Consider the following 16,570-nt stretch of genomic DNA (forward strand, 5'->3'; position numbering starts at 1 on the left):
TTCAGTCGTGTCTGACTCTTTGCAACCCCATGGACTGTAGTCTGCCAGGCTTCTCTGCCCATGGGATTCTCCAGGCAAGAATACTGGAGTGGGTTGCCACCTCCCCCTCCAGGGGTTCCTCCTGACCCAGGGATGGGGCCCGTGTCTCTCATGAGTAAAGAGGCATGAGAAGCAGGGGAAGAACAGAGGTGAGGCTGGGGTGGTTTGTTGGGAACTAGATTGCTGGAGGCTCAAATACCAAAGAAGCTTCTTTGCACTTGTGGCTTTGGGACTCTGGGGAGCTATAGATGGCTTTTGAGCTGGGGAGTGCCTGACTTGAAGGCTTTCAGCAGGATGCCATAGAGGGAGGCTCAGTTTCCATCCCTACAGTGGGGTAGGGATGGTTCTGCCCTGCCAGAACTGCTGTAAATGCCCAGCGAGGGAGACCTCGCAGCATCTGAGGTGTTTCACTTGGGAGAGGGTTTAGATCAAAGGCTGCCCTTGTGGCTCAGCTGGTAAAGAATCCGCCTGCAGTGTGGGAGACCTGGGTTGGGAAGATCCCCTGGAGAAGGGAAAGGCTACCCACTCCAGTATTCTGGCATAGAGAATTCCATGGACTGTATAATCCATGGGGTTGCAAAGAGTCAGACATGACTGAGCGACTTTCACTTTCACTTTAAATCGAAGGGACAAAATGTTCAAATTTGGCAAAGCCCCCATGGATACATAGGTGTTCATTCTGTTCTCTCTAGATTTTGTGTGCTTGAAATACACACCCTAATTGTAAATATATAAAAGTAATACATATATCAAACAGGAGGATTTTTAAAAGAACAGGTGAATGTCCTGCCTGAAGTGAAGTGAAAGTGAAGTGTTAGTTGCTCAGTCTGCCTGACTCTTTGTGGCCCCATGGTCTATAGCCCTCCAGGCTCATCTGTCCATGGGATTCTCCAGGCAAGAATACCAGAGTGGGTAGCCATGCCCTTCTCCAGGGGATTTTCCCAGCCCAGGGATCGAACCGCATCTCCTGCATCTCCTGCGTCCGCTGGAAGATTTTTTTTTTTTTTTTTTTTTTTTACCGTTTGAGCCACAAGAGAAGGCTTTCTACCTGGCAGGGGCCCTGGTATGTCCGGGGGTGTGTTTGTGTGTCGGTGCTCAGCCTAGGGAGCCTGGGGCAGAAACCAACCCTGCGGCACCGGCCTCATTCGAACCCCAATCGAAAGTGATCAGTTCGGGAGCAAGGTGCCCACCTGGTCGCCTTGCGTGCGCCCTGCCCAGCGCCGAGAGAGCGCACACACGCGGGTGTTTATACCCTCCCGCGGAGTGGGGCGCCGCGGGCTCCCAGAGGTCTGGCCTCAAGTTCTCAGGGCCTCGATGACCCTCCTGGGGACCCGCCTGGGGTCCCAGGCACTCCGGCCCGCCTGGCCCCGCCGACTCCAGGCCGGGATTTCTCCCGCACTGACTTTCCGGGCCGGTGCCAGCCCGGCCTCCCGGTCCCCGGCCCCCGCGGCGGGGCCGGCTGCTCCGCGGAGGGCGGGAGCGGGAGGAGGAGTTTGAGCGACTTTGTGGGGCAGCCTTGGCCTCGGCGGCGGCCGCAGCGGCGCGCGGGAGAACGCGGGGACGCCCGCCGGGCCGGCCGGAGCGGGCGATGGGGCCCGTGTGAGCGCGCCCAGGCCCGGCCCGGTGCCCGGCGGGCGGCAGCATGTCCGCGGGCGGCGGCGCCAGGAAGAGCACCGGGAGGCCCTCCTACTACTACCGGCTGCTCAGGAGACCCCGGCTGCAGCGACAGAGGAGCCGCTCCCGCAGCCGGACTCGGCCCGCCAGGGGTAGGCGCCACCCCGACCCCTGACCCGTGGGTCCTCCCTAGCGCCCGGCTCACCGCCGGGTGCCCTGGGGTGCCTGGGACCCCAGGTCCTCCTGCTGTCGATTTACCCAGGACCCTCTCACCCGCCCCCTGTGGTTGCCCCTTACTGTGTCTACTTGGTCCCCATTCCCCCAGCTTCTCCCCATCCACCCCGCTGGGGGTGGGGGTGGGTCGGGGATCGGGGGAAACTGAGGCTTGGGGGTCTCCTCATGCCAAGGGCAGGTAAAGTGGAGATCGCAGTTCAGCTTCTTGTCTCTGACCCTCAGTTTGAACCTCTACGCCTCGGTTTATTCAGTAGGGGGTGGGGGGGAAATGGAGTCACCCTGAGCGGTTCTGGCTCAGGTTCTGGCTCTTCCCAGGCTGGCAGGACCCTGTCCTCTCAGCCTACCCTCCCCCTAACCCCCTCGTGGCTCCTCTGGGACTTAACCAGGACTCCACCACCTCTTGGGTGGAGGTACACGTGCGTAGATCTCCGGGGTCCCTATTCCGGGGTCCTATTCCAGGGTCCTTGGCTCCAGGGGAGCGCTAGCCTGTAACATCTGTCCAGGACGTCTCTGAGTGGGTGGGCGAGGGTGGGCACCACCTCCTTTGAAAGGAGTTTCTCTCTTTCAAGGCCAGGAGGCAGGACACGGAGGGGGGAGGTGCAAGCAGCATTTTCTTTTTCCAGTAACAGGATCCTCAGCTGGAAAGGCCTGTGATCCAGGGGGCCGGGACTTCCTTCCCTGGCTGGGTAGGAGGGAGTGGGGAGGCCCCCCTGGAAGGAGGTGGCCTTCAAAAAGGCCCTGGGTAGGTCGGAGTCCCTGGCAGAGGCTCAGGCCCATGGAGGTGCCCATGGGTGGGAGGAGGGTGGGTGGGGAGCTGGGAGCACCTAGTGGATACCTGGGCTGTGTTTACACCATCAGGTTATCTTGGGAATCCGGAAGGCTGGCCTGGTGCCCAGCCTGACCCAGAGGAGTTTGAGCAAATCTGTGCTTGGCATCTGGTCAAATGCCCCCTGCTCCGGGCTCTGGTTTTGTGGCCTGGCCTCTGTGGTTGCCCGGAACCTCAGTTTTCTCGTCAGTGAGAGGATACGTCAGGCAGGCAGGCAGTACAAGTTCATCTGCCTCCCCCGGAACGGGGAAGACTTTTCCCACAGTCAGGGCTCAGCAGCAATGCATGGGGCTTCCTCAGGAAGTGGTGAGTTCCTGAGGTAGTGAGTTCCCCGTGCGTGGAAGGGTTCAAGCTGAGGCTGGGAATGCATATGTGCGTGTGTTCTGGGAATTCAGTCTTCAAGCCTCTTCCGAGGCTTGTGATCTCCTCCCCCTTGCTTTCCTTGAAGGGGTCCCTGACTGCTCCCTCCCTCCAACCTGGCCCTGGGCCACCAGAGATCTGGGCTCAAGCACTGTGATGCTGGGCAAGGCTCATCCCTTGTCTCAGCTTCCTGGGCTGTCAAAGGGGGCTGCTAGTACATGGAAGATTCCAGGTACAGCTGAGAAGCAGGAGCTGTACAGATGCCCCGGCAAGCTCAGGCCACCGGCAAGCTCAGACCACCTCCTGCACCCACCCCACCCCTGCCTTATTCCCTCTGTGACCTTCCCTTCACTCTTGACCTCAGCCCAGCTCCAGCCTGGTGGGCACAGAGAGGATCAGAAGCTCCCTTCCCACTCAGCCAACTGAGCAGGAGACAATCAATGCTTGTCTGGCCAGCCTGAGCCCCAGCTCCCAGGCTCGCTTGTGTGAGAGCCCCAGGCGAGCACCCAGCTTGCAGGGAGGCAGGAGGAGACTGTTCTTGAACAGAAGTTACGTCTGGTGAAATCAAGGAGAAATTCCCAGGGGAGGTGACATTTGGACTGGGTCTCACCACCTGGCTAGAGTTTCCTTTGGCTGAGAGAGTGGTTGAGTCAGATGGGAGTTCAAGCCCCAGGCCTGCACAAAGCCATCCTTTGGTCAGTTACGTCTCAGCCTCAGTGGCCTTGTCTGGTAAATGGAGGTGATGACGGCAGGGTTGTTTAAAGACTGAGGGCAGCAAATATTGGGCTGGCCCAAAAACTTGTTCGGGTTTTCCATAAGATGTGATGGGAAAACCCAAATGAACTTTTTGGCCAACCCCATACATGGAAAGCTAGAAGCCTGTGCTGCTTGGGACTCGGGGTCACAATTGATGTGGTGTGAGCTATGGATGTCCTTACTCTGGACAGAGCAGCAGTTCTTACTCTTACAGAGTACAGTAAGTCTTATCCGTAAGTAAGTCCTTATCCTTACAGAGCAGAGTAAGGATGTCCTTACTCTGGACAGAGTGCAAAGACGGGGAGTTGGAAAATGTCTTGGTATGGTAGCTGAGATGGTAAAGAGTCTCCCTGCAATGCTGGAGACCTGGGTTCCATCCCTGGGTCGGGAAGATCCCCTGGAGAAGGAAATAGCAACCCACTCTGGTATTCTTGCCTGGAAAATTCCAAAGATGAAGGAGCCTGGCGGGCTACAGTCCATGGGGTCGCAAAGAGTCAGACATGACTGAGTGACTAACTTTACTTTATTGTGGGTGGAATTCATCCTGGGGTGGCAGAGGGCATGCATTGGTTAAGAGTGGATAGTTGGAAACAGTAGTTGGGGCCTGATTACAGGCCGTTGAGCAATGTGGAATCATGGGTGGGAGCAGGGGAAATGCCTGGCAGGGTAACAGGTGGAGCTACCCGGCCGGGGGGCAAACCTCCCTCCAGTAAACTCTCAGATCCCTGACTCTGCCTCCAAGGCCACCCCTCCCCCTGAGGGTAACACCCCCACCCAGGTGGGAACTCTTGCTGGGGGAGCCATCCCGAGGCCTTGAGCTCATTCTTTGTGACCTCAGGCCTCAACCTCCCCATCTACAGCGGACGGGGAGGTGGGGCTTTGTCCCATGGTGGTGACATCATCAGGTCCCCAAGCATCCCAGCCGTGATCTGGCCCTTGCTTCACACCCATTCCGGCATCTGCCACCAGCAAGGAAGGACAATGACCGAGAACTCAGATGTGTGTTTGTTCAGAAACAGGAAAGAACAGGGAAGAGTTGGCAGGTGGTGGGGACCCAGCTGGGCCTGGCCAGAGGAAGGGTTGTGACCAGTCTGCCACCTCTCTGCCCACTGCCCCCACTGTCTCTCTGGAGTGGGTGGCGGGGAGCTCCCTGCAGGCTCAAGAGGAAGACTTTGTCTCTGGCAGGGCTGCCAGTGAGGGACAGTGTCTGCAGCCCCCCAAGGTGTGACCTGAGCGGGGCACTAAGCAGTGTTCCTTCCTTCGCTGAGCCCTGAATCCTCAGAAAAGGCAGAGTGAATCTGCTGCTGGTGGGGCTGGGGGGGAAGTTTGATGATGGCCGGAGGCAGGGTGGAAATGGTGATGCTGGCGTGGCGAGGGTCATCTGGCCACTTTACATTGGACCTTGTGGCTCAGCCCACTTGAAGGCTGGGTGTGACCCATGAATTTGGGGGGGTCCTGCCACCCTAAGTGTGTCATCTAGCCAGGGTACCTTCCCACCTACTCCCACCAAGGTCAAGATAAGCTTTGTCTGAGCTACTTGTACCCCTGGGAAAACTTGCATTTCTCCCTCGCGTGAATAAAGTTCGCCCATTCACTCAGCTAGCAAACACGGCTTGAGCACCTGCTATGTGCTGGGAATGGGGCCACGTGGGGAGGAATTACACAGGCTCCCAGCCCTTGACAAGCTCCCAGTTGCTGGGGGAGGCCGCCTTGTTGAGCTGCCGTGGGGCACCAAGTCCTTTTTGGGGTACAGGGCAGTGGGTCGTGGGAAATGAGCTCAGATCAGCCACGAGCTAGTTATGTAACTAGGCACATCCCAGGGCCTCAGTTTCACCATCTGTCAGTTGGGGCTAATCCTGTCCTGTTGCCTCCACGTGTCAGGAGACCTCTTGGAGTACCCATCCCTATACTCAGGGAAGGTTCTTTCCTTTATGTCTTCATCTGAGTTTTTCCAGGCATCCAGACACATGCCAGGCCCTGCCTGGGCGCTGTAGTCTTGGCCTGGGTTTTCTCCTTAGATGGTCAGTTCTTTTGCCACGCCCCCACACACCCCATGGCATGGCCCTGCACCTTGGTTGCTGTGTATTTCTTCTCCCCTCCACCTGGGGGTCTTTCCTGCTAAGCTATGCTGGAATCAGTGAGAGGGACCTCTAGAGGGGGCTCCCAGGAGTGCCCCAGCACCCCCCGAGGAATGCAGGCAGGAAGACCTCACACAGGTGCCTGGGAGGACTGGGGCTGATCCCCTGAGGTGGTGGTCCCCTCCCAGGACTTAGAAGTTGGCAGCTGAGTGATCCAACCCCTGGGGTCCAGAGGCAAACAGTGAGGCACAGAGGGGCCACCTTCACAGAGCAGGGTATGGAACCCCAGTAAGCTGGCAACGTGGTTGGGGGGGTTGCTGGTTTAAAGAATCTGCTTCCTAACTGGGAACGATGGTTAGAGAGGTGCCCAAGTGCCACCAGAGGGAAAGGCGGGTGCTGGGACCACTCCTGGGGACCCTGGATGCAGGGAGACCTACTGAGAGGGCCCTGGGCAGCGGTGTGGGCCCTGGGGGCTGGACAGGCCTGAGAACAGCCCTGGTGGGGGCTGGTTGTGGTCCTCTCAGTCTTTAAATGTCCATGCAAGGGCCCCCAACTTGGCTGAGACCGCTGAGATTGTGCACATCCCCTTTTCTGCGTTGTTTCTCCTTTGTTCCTGCTGAGATACCATCCCTCCTTTGAGGGGATCGGCCCCACCAGGCCCTCCTCACCCTTACATGCCTCAGGTCCTGGGAGCTTCACTCCTCCTTATGACAGGTAATAAGGTTCCAGTGACTTTCTGTCTGCTGAATGCCTGCTCCAGGCATTCAACACACTGCTGTGTTGACAGTGGGCTTAACTCGGTTATTTGCCTTATTTAATGCTCACAACAGCACTGTGAGACGGGTACTGGCATTATTCTCATGTTTTAGGTGAGGAAACCGTGTCCCAGAGAGTGGGAGCCTTGTCCACCTTCAGGCAGCTCAGAAAGAGTGGAGCCCAGCTGTGCCTCACTGCATATCCTGAGCTTGTGAACACACCACCTTGTTCCTCCGTAGGCAGATCCTTCTGAGGTCAGGCCTCGGTTTTGATAAGGCCACCTCCTCCTCCTGCTATCTGATTTGCACAGTCAACAACTCTATTGAGTGTTCACAGCCATCCTGGCCATAATTCAGGAGGGAGGTAGGGGAGTGACCTCATTGTCATCTATGTGTGTGGGGGGTCAGTCTTCCTGATCGGCCTCTCTCTGTGCCTTGGATGACTCAGGCCATTCCCCAGGCCCAGTCTCTTCCCCGGTCCCCACCCCTAACTCCCATTCATGCCTGCCAACCATGTCCTTTCCCTGGGCAGGTCACAGGTCTTACAGCCTCCACCCTGTTTTTCCACCGAGTTCCTTTGTGCTGAGGGCTTAGCATCTCTTGATGTGAGGTCCCTGGAGACAGGCAGGTAGTTTGAGGCCCACTTCCCCAAGCCGTCTAGGCTCTTGAGGGAGACCAGAGGCTCCAGTGCATCCACTGGATTGTCAGCCTCTTAGTCTTTTTGTTTCTGGCCCATCCTCCTCACCTCTAATAATAAGGAAGAAAATAACTTCCTTCTACCCACCTGACCATCTGCCAGGTCCGGTGCTAAGAGCTTCACCCGACCTTTTCCTTTTAACTTTCCAACCCTCCTAGAGGTTGGGGTCATCACCATCACTTCCCTTTGCCAGGGGAGGAAACGATCTCAGGGTGTGGAGGAAGAGGCCAGGTTCGAACCAAGGCCCCTGGCCTCCTGAGCTCATGCTTAGAAGCAGACTTCCGTGGGTCAGGTTGGAGCTCTGATTGCCGGGCCCCCGTCTCTGCCTCAGCGCATTCGGTACTTCCTGAGACCCGGTAACTCAGGCATGGCACCAGAGCCTCCTTTGCTTAGCTGCTGATGGGGGAGGTCGGAGGGATTAATCCTGGCGGCCTCTTGCAGCTCCAGCCTTGGGAGCTAACTGTGCCCCATGACAGATGTGGAAACTGAGGCTCAGAGAGCCAAGGCCCCTTGCCCGAGGTTATTTAAAGATGTTAACGTGACCTATGTCTGAAATCCATACTCCTTTGCATCCTATTTTGGTATTGATTTTGTTTGTTGCTTAAGATTGGCGCAGATAGGGAGCTTCCTTGGGGGGGAGCCAAGTGGTTAAGACTCTGTGTTTCCAATGCCGGGGGCGCGGGTTCAATCCCCATTTAGAGAACTAAGATCCTGTATGCCATTCGGTACAGCCAAAACATAAAAATTAATTAAAAAAAAAAAGATTAGCCCAGATGGAGACACTGAGGCAGCTGGGTCTTCTTGGTGGGAAGGAAGAGGGGTTGAATTCCTGTGTAACTTGACACAAAACGTGCTCACATCCCGAACCTCATACGTGTTATGCTTTGAAATGACATGTAGCCTTTTGGCTATTTTTAAAAGAAAAGCAATGGCTGTGATATTTCCCCTGCACCTTCCTCTTGAGGCCACTTGGTTAAATGTCAGGAAAGGGAGAGTATTTCCTGGTCAGGAACATTCAGAGCTTGCTGGGAGCTGAAGTTTTGTTTTCTGTTAAGTAGGTGTTTGGGGAGTCAGTTCCCGGTCTCCCCCCTGTCCCACCCCCGCCTGCCTGCCGTTTCTCTGGGAAGGTTGTGTTTGACAGTTGCTGGGAGGAGGGTTTTGAGAGGGAACAGCGGAGATGCCCGCGCGTGGAGTGGCAGGGTGGTTATTTTTAGCCATCCCCATCTAGTAGAGGCATTTCAGCGTTTGTTCAATATTTAATTATCCATCTGAAATTGGCCCACGTGGCCTTGAGTTTGGAAGCGGTTCTCTGTGCTGTGGTTTCCTCTGATTGCATAAATAAGGAAGCAAGGGGAATCTCAATAGCCCTCCAAATAATACGAATGAAAAAAAAAATTAAAAAAGAGTAGACTCGGTGCTCAGGAAAGGACGGGCTTGGTTCTGCAGTCTAGACAGACCACCTGTACGTTAGCAGAAAAGCTGAGCCCGTGAGGACGCCGTCAGCGTCCTTGGAAACGCAGCCTTGCTTGGTCTCCGAATCCCAGACTCCACCACGGCCCGGGTTTTCTTTGGGATGGGCTCTCCCCCGCCTCCACCGGCTTCCTGTGTTGACTTTGACAGCTGCCAGATACCCGAGAGGAGGTTTGGGGATTTTGGTTTTGGAAGTCTTGTTAGCTTTTATTTCCCTTCTCTCTTCTCCCTGACAGACAGGAGAGCTCTGTCGGCATCTGGGCTGTGTCATTTCTTTCTTCTTGGCCCTTCGAGGTGATGTGTTGACACGACTGTGAAATGGAAAAGGCAGAGCCCAGGGAAGAAGGTGTGGGGGTGCAAGGCCCTGCCTGCTCCCCGAGGCCTCTGGTGGATGAGGGAACAGAGGGGAGAGGAAGAAAGCGGGGCCAGAGGGAGCCAGACAGCCAACAATGGGCCTCCTTTTGGTGTCCTTTGGCTTGGGGGTTTGTAGAACTTGCATTTAGAGGTTGGAAATCAATAAATCGGCAATCTGGGCTAGTCTTAGGGAATAGGTGGGTTTTGTTTTTTTTTTAAAATCCATTTATATCTATCCTAGGGCTTCCCTGGTAGCTCAGCTGGTAAAGAATCTGCCTGCAATGCAGGAGATCCCGGTTCGATTCCTTGGTCGGGAAGATCCCCTGGAGAAGGGGTAGGCTACCCACTCCAGTATTCTTGGGCTTCCCTGGTGGCTCAGCTGGTAAAGAATCTGCCTGCATTGGGGGAGACCTGGATTCGATCCCTGGGTGGGGAAGATCCCCGAGAGAAGGGAACGGCTATCCACTCCAGTATTCTCGCCTGGAGAATAATAGTCCATGGGGTCACAAAGAGTCGGACACGACTAAACAACTTTCACTTTTCACTTAGATATCTATCCTGGGGACTGGGTTTGGATCAGGAGTATGGCCAGGGTGGGAGTCCTCCTGAGTGCACCATAAATGCTGTGTGACCTCTGGGCTCAGAAGTACTTTGAACAAGTCAATGTGAAGCAACATAGGGTATCGTTATAGGCGGGGTGAGTTGTCATTATCTGCTCATTCAAAGCCTGAGGGGTTAATTGTAGCTCTGTTAGGGCTGATCTAGAAATAAAATGTGATGCCTGTGGGGATCGGAACCATCCAGATGGTTCCTTGGCATTCTCTCCCCCCCCCCAGAGGCTGCTACAAGTGTTACTTGTACTTGTTCAGAGCAGCAGAGCTTTAGTGAGCCACCTACTGTTTGCAAGCCCTGTGCCAGGGGCTGCCGAGAGCATGCAGTCAGCCCCCACCTGCAGGAAGCTGGGCCTAAGGGGAAGGTGGTCCGGGAAGCGGGTTAGCAGATGGTGTGACTGGAAGGACAGGCAGGGCCTTGAATGGTGAGCCAAGAGGTTGGAACTCCCCCCTGGCAGGCCAGAGGGACTCCCAGGGAGAATTCTGGAAATAACAGTCATTATAATAGCACCAACTGTCCTTTTTCGAGCGCTCAGAGCCGGTGTCTGCTTCTAAGTTCTTCGTGTGCCGTGTTTCATTAAGTCCTCATTCTCACAGATAATCTTTGAAAAAAATTTTTTTTTGCTTATTTGTTGATCTATTTTTGGCTGCACTGGGTCTTTGTTGCTGCTTGTGGGCTTTCTCTAGTTGAGGCTAGTGGGGGGGCTCTGCTTCGTTGCTGTGTGCGGGCTTCTCATTGCGGTGGCTTCTCTTGCAGAGCACAGGCTCTAGGTGCGTGGGCTTCAGTACTTGCAGCAGAGGGGCTCAGTAGTTGCGGCTCTCGGGCTCTAGGGCATGGGCTCAGTGGCTTGTGGCGCACCAGCTTAGTTGTCCAGTAGCACGTGGAATTTTCTCCAACCGGGGATTGAACCCATGTCCCCTGCATTGGCAGACAGATTCTTCTCCACTGTGCCACCAGGGAAGTCCTTTCTCACAGATGATCTCATCAGCTGTATGTTACAGATGAGAAAACTGAGGCTCAGATGGGTTACGTGCCTTGCTCAGCATCACCCAGCTACTGAGTGGCCGAGTCCTTGATGTTTCACTCTCACTGTACTTACCAGAGCTGCGATTTAGGCTTAAAAATGATTTTAAGCCCCCAGCAAACTAAACTGATGTGATCCGGGGAGCAGGTAGTGGGGAGAGTGGAAATCAGGGATCGTAGATGACTGTGTCAGCCATCCTGGTGCAGGAGGAACGGGCCTGAGCTGGGAGAGAGAGGTCAGGGGCCATGCTCACAGGGAGAACGGTGGGGGCTGGTGGTGAGATAGGCTTGGGCAAGTGGGGGGGCTTGGGATGGGGAAAGGGGCCTCCGGAGCAGGGAGCGTGGCTAACAGGCCTGCTCTGACTCTGCTGCAGGGGTGGGAGAGGGAGACCGGACTGCCGTGGGGGGGTGCTTTGGGGAGCATCCTCAAGAGAGTGATAGATAAAGTACTGGAGGCTGCAGGGGGTCAAAAAGTTGGGGGTGGGGGTGGCGGGCAGAATTGAACATTGCTAGAGAAGTTGGTGGATCTGAAGATCTGAGGGAAGCTGGGGTTTGCCATTAACTGTCTGCATAGTCACCGTTCCACCTGGTGTCCAGGAACCAGTTCAGAGCTGCGTGTTTAGCAGCAAATTGGTTGGGGGCCTGCGCACCCTCCCCAGCAGCAGCAACCTCTGAGTCCTCCTGGGATGGGACGCTGGGCTTCCCAGGACCCAAGATGCAGCCCTCTGGTCCCACCCCCAGAGGCAGAGCCGTCTGCAGGGGCGGGGGGCAGTTTAAGTGCAGGGCATGGGCTGGGGGCTGGGGCAGCCCTTCCTGTGATGTTGTGGAAGAGGCTCCTGGGTCACTGATAGTCCCCAGGGGAGACCACCGGCTATGGGCCAAACTCCTCTGTCTCCTTTTTAAAGAATATAAAGTCAGTGTTTTGGAGCTTACCAGGTGGTGCTAGAAGTAAAGAAACCACCTGCCAACGCAAGAGACATAACATACCTGGGTTCTATCCCTGGGTTGGGAAGATCCCCTGGAGGAGAGCATGGCAACCCACTCCAGTATTCTTGCCGGGAGAATCCCATGGACAGAGAGGAGCCTGACAGGCTGCAGTCCATAGTGTTGAATGGAGTTGGACAGGACTAAAGCAACTTAGCATGTACATACATGCATGTCAATGTTTTACCCCTTTCCCCTCAACCCCTAGGATTACAAAAGTAATAAAGAAACACCCATTATAGAAGAGAAGAAAATTTTAAAAAAGCGACTTTAATTCCAGCACCCGGTGATAAGCTCTGGGAGGATTTGGAAGATTATTTCCAGGCTTTTTCCTTTTTTGAATTTTTGGAAAATTCTAAAATATTTGAAAGTATAGAAAATCATATTGCAGACACCCATGTACTCACCTCAAACTGAGTGAATGTTAACATTGCCATGATTGCTTCTCTTCTTTTTTCCCCTCTTTTTCTTAGAAATAAAATGATTCAGGTACAGCAGGGGATCGGCAAAGCACAGCTAAGAGGCCAGATCCCACCTGTTTTTATATGGCCCACCACCTGTTTTTGCATGACCTGTGAGCTAAGAATAGCATTTACATTTTTTCAAGGGTTGAAACAAAAATCAAAAGAGGAATAATGTTTTATAATGTGAACATTATAGGAAATTCAAGTTTTCCATGTCTATAAGTAAAGTTTGTTGGAACACAGCCATGCTCACTCATATTGTCTGTGGCTCTTTTCACATTACCTTGGCAGAATTAAATAGCTGAGACAAATCTAACATATTTGCTGTCTAGCCCTTTATGAAAAAAAAATTATTTTTTGCTGACCCTTGAGATATAGCTAAAGCCTCCTACACTTTCCCCAGGAATAATCAGCCTCCTCAAGGCAATGCCTGTCCTGCCCACATGTACTATTATGATTTTACTACATTTGCAAATGCTTCCAAATGTGTAGTATTGCACTGTGGGTTTTAAAAATGGAGAGAGAGAAATTGTACATGGTGGAGGAGAGGGAACACTTGTTTCCACGCTGGGACTTCCTTTAGTGTTAAGTGTTAGTCACTCAATCCTGTCCGCCTCTTTGCAACCCCACGAACTGTCACCCACCAGGTTCTTCTGTTCATGGGATTTCCCAGGCAAGAATACTGGAGTGAGTAGCCATTCCCTTCTCTAGGGGATCTTCCTGACCCAGGGATCGAACCTGGGTCTCCTGCATTGCAGGTGGATTCTTTACCAGCTGAGCCACCAGGGAAGCCTTTACAATTCTGAATTCCAGCAACCTGGAGTAAATGCCAGCTTTCTGTCTGGCCGGGAATAGGCCCTGCGGCTACAGAGGTGAAGGAGAAAACTTAGGAGTGAAAATGGAAAGGTGACACTTCAAGCTAAAGCTCTTAGAAATCCTCAGAAAGGAGCCAAAAGAGACTCAAGGATTCCTTGGTTTGTGTCTTTTACCTGGTAAACATCTGAGAAAGGATAGAACAAGCCCTTTCATGTTTCAGAAACGGAGTAATCACCAGTCACGAGTTAAACTCAAATATGATGTTATAAAAACCAGATCCATATCTCTTCTATTAAAACTGTCGGGTGGAGTTTGGTGATACCTACTTTGGAACCTCTATTGATATTTACATTTGTGTGATGTAGTGCTCTTTGTCCCTTACCTGTGAGCATAAATGTGTACGGTTTAGTATCTCGGAAGCTGCTTTTTTTTTATGTTATATTATTTGGTCTTGGTCAGCTTGTATTAAGAGAAAGAAATTACTTGTATGTCCTCTATTTATACTTGTATACAATAAATTTGTTACAAAATAGTTTAGATTTAAGGGACTAGATCTGATAGACAGAGTGCCTGATGAACTATGGACAGATGTTCATGACATTGTACAGGTGACAGGGATCAAGACCATCCCCAAGAAAAAGAAATGCAAAAAAGCAAAATGGCTGTCTGAGGAGGCCTTACAAATAGCTGTGAAAAGAAGAGGAGTGAAAAGCAAAGGAGAAAAGGAAAGATATACCCATTTGAATGCAGAGTTCCAAAGAATAGCGAGGAGAGATAAGAAAGCCTTCGTCAGTGATCAGTGCAAAGAAATAGAGGAAAACAATAGAATGGGAAAGACTAGAGATCTCCTCAAAAAAATTAGAGATACCAAGGGAACTTTTCATGCAAAGATGGGCTCAATAAAGGGCAGAAATGGTATGGACCGAACAGAAGCAAAAGATATTAAGAAGAGATGGCAAGAATACACAGAAGAACTATACAAAAAAGATCTTCACCACCCAGATAATCACAATGGTGTGATCACTCATCTAGAGCCAGACATCCTGGAATGTGAAGTCAAGTGGGCCTTAGGAAGCATCACTGTGAACAAAGCTAGTGGAGGTGATGGAATTCAAGTTGAACTATTTCAAATCCTAAAAGATGATGCTGTGAAAGTGCTGTACTCAATATGCCAGCAAATTTGGAAAAGTCAGCAGTGACCATAGGACTGGAAAAGGTCAGTTTTCATTCTAATCCCAAAGACGGCAATGCCAAAGAATGCTCCAACTACTGCACAATTGAACTCATCTCACACGCTAGTAAAGTAAAGCTCAAAATTCTCCAAGCCAGGCTTCAGCAATACGTGAACCATGAACTTCTAGATGTTCAGGCTGGTTTTAGAAAAAGCAGAGGAACCAGAGATCAAATTGCCAACATCTGCTGGATCATCACAAAAGCAAAAGATTTCCAGAAAAACATCTATTTCTGCTTTATTGACTATGCCAAAGCCTTTGACTGTGTGGATCACAATAGAATGTGGAAAATTCTGAAAGAGATGGGAATACTAGACCACCTGACCTGCCTCTTGAGCAATCTGTATGCAGGTCGGGAAGCAACAGTTAGAACTGGACATTGAGCAGACTGGTTCCAAATAGGAAAAGGAGTAAGTCAAGGCTGTATATTGTCACCATGCTTATTTAACTTATATGCAGAGTACATCATGAGAAATGCTGGGCTGGATGAAGCAAAAGCTGGAATCAAGATTGCTGGGAGAAATAGCAATAACCTCATGTATGCAGATGACACCACCCTTATGGCAGAAAGTGAAGAACTAAAGAACCTCTTGATGAAAGTGAAAGAGGAGAGTGAAAAAGTTGGCTTAAAGCTCAACATTCAGAAAACTAAGATCATGGCATCTGGTCCCATCACTTCATGGCAAATAGATGGGGAAACAGTGGCTGACTTTATTTTGGGGGGCTCCAAAATCACTGCAGATGGTGACTGCAGCCATGAATTTAAAAGACACTTTGATCCTTGGGAGGAAAGTTATGACCAACCTAGACAGCATATTAAAAAGCAGAGACATTACTTTGCCAACAAAGGTCTGTCTCGTCAAGGCTATGGTTTTCCAGTAGTCATGTATGGATGTGAGAGTTGGACTATAAAGAAAGCTGAGCACCAAAGTATTGATGCTTTTGAACTGTGGTGTTGGAGAAGACTCTTGAGAGTCCTTTGGACTGCAAGGAGATCCAACCAGTCCACCCTGAAGGAGATCAGTCCTGGGTATTCATTGGAAGGACTGATGCTGAAGCTGAAACTCCAATACTTTGGCCACCTGATGCGAAGAGTTGACTCATTGCAAAAGACCCTGATGCTGGGAGGGATTGGGGGCAGGAGAAGGGGACGACAGAGGATGAGATGGTTGGATGGCATCACTGGCTCAATGGAGATGAGTTTGGGTAGACTCTGGGAGTTGGTGATGGACAGGAGGCCTGGTGTGCTGTGGTCCATGGGGTCGGGAAGAGTCGGACACAACTGAGCGACTGAATTGAACTGAACTGAACAGTTAAATGAAATACATGGTTTATTAGCATGCGTTCGATGGTCTATTTGATAATTAAATATATGGCCATGTCCTGGAAAGAAGACTCAGGGAGGAGAGGAACCTTCAGGCCAGGTAATTCATCCTGTGAAAAGTGGAAGTGTTAGTTGGTCATTGTGTCCTACTGTCTGTGACCCCATGGACTGTAGCCCACCAGGCTCCTCTGTCCATGGAATTCACCAGGCAAGAATATGGGAGTGGGTAGCCATTCCTTTCTCCAGGGGATATTCCAGACCCAGGGATTGAACCAGTGTCTTCTGCATTGCAGGCGGATTCTTTTTACCAGCTGAGCCGCCAGGGAAGCCCAAGTCATCCTTTTGGAAGGCTGGGGATTCTTTGAAAGTGAGGCACATGTCAGGATGAAGAATAGGAAGTATGGACGGTCAGAGGCGGTTGTTAAGGGATTCAAGTTAGAGAGGCGTGGAGAAGAGCTGGTGACAGTGTCTCCAGATGCTGAAAAGTTTGCAGCACTTACCCTGGACTGTTATTTATAAGGCCAACCAGGGGCCAGGGAGTGAACACTGGGGCTGTCCTTTCAGAGAGGACATACGCAGGATCTTGGAACACAACGCGGGGTGGGGAGGGGGTGCATCTTCTAGGCGCTTCCCTCCCACCTCCTGAGCACCTGCAGCCTGATCCCTCCATGTCTCCTCTGAGGAGCTCTCAGGCCCCCACCAAATGCTCTATGTTGAGGATTCCCGGGGCAGGAGGTGCCATGGACCCCAGCTCCCACAGTCACCTCCATGCCTTTCTCCCAGCAGACCCCACCTCCGCAACAGTGGGCAACCTCCACTGACTCTGAACCATGCCCTGAACTTAAAGACAACTTGAACTCTGATCCCAATCCATTTGGAGAAAACAGGCTCCCGAAGTTCCATAGACTCGTGACTCCTTCCCTTACCCACAC

General features: G+C 52.3%; 1 protein-coding gene across 6 annotated transcripts in view; it reads left to right on the forward strand.

Moving 5' to 3' along the window:
- Positions 1-16,570, forward strand: part of LOC122442108 (DAB2 interacting protein) — a 212,940-nt gene that overhangs the window by 74,687 nt on the left and 121,683 nt on the right. For 2 of the 6 annotated variants that reach the window (XM_043469441.1, XM_043469444.1), the window contains exon 1: positions 1,532-1,805. The exons of 3 other annotated variants lie outside the window; for them this stretch is intronic. In XM_043469441.1, coding sequence (XP_043325376.1) covers positions 1,682-1,805 — 124 coding nt within the window. In that variant the 5' untranslated portion in view covers positions 1,532-1,681. Of the gene's footprint in view, positions 1-1,530; positions 1,806-16,570 lie in introns of those variants that run through there. One more of the 6 variants, XM_043469446.1, reaches the window with a different exon arrangement.

This window comes from Cervus canadensis, chromosome 5, assembly GCF_019320065.1.
Source record: "Cervus canadensis isolate Bull #8, Minnesota chromosome 5, ASM1932006v1, whole genome shotgun sequence".
NCBI classification, from domain to species: Eukaryota; Metazoa; Chordata; class Mammalia; order Artiodactyla; family Cervidae; genus Cervus; species Cervus canadensis.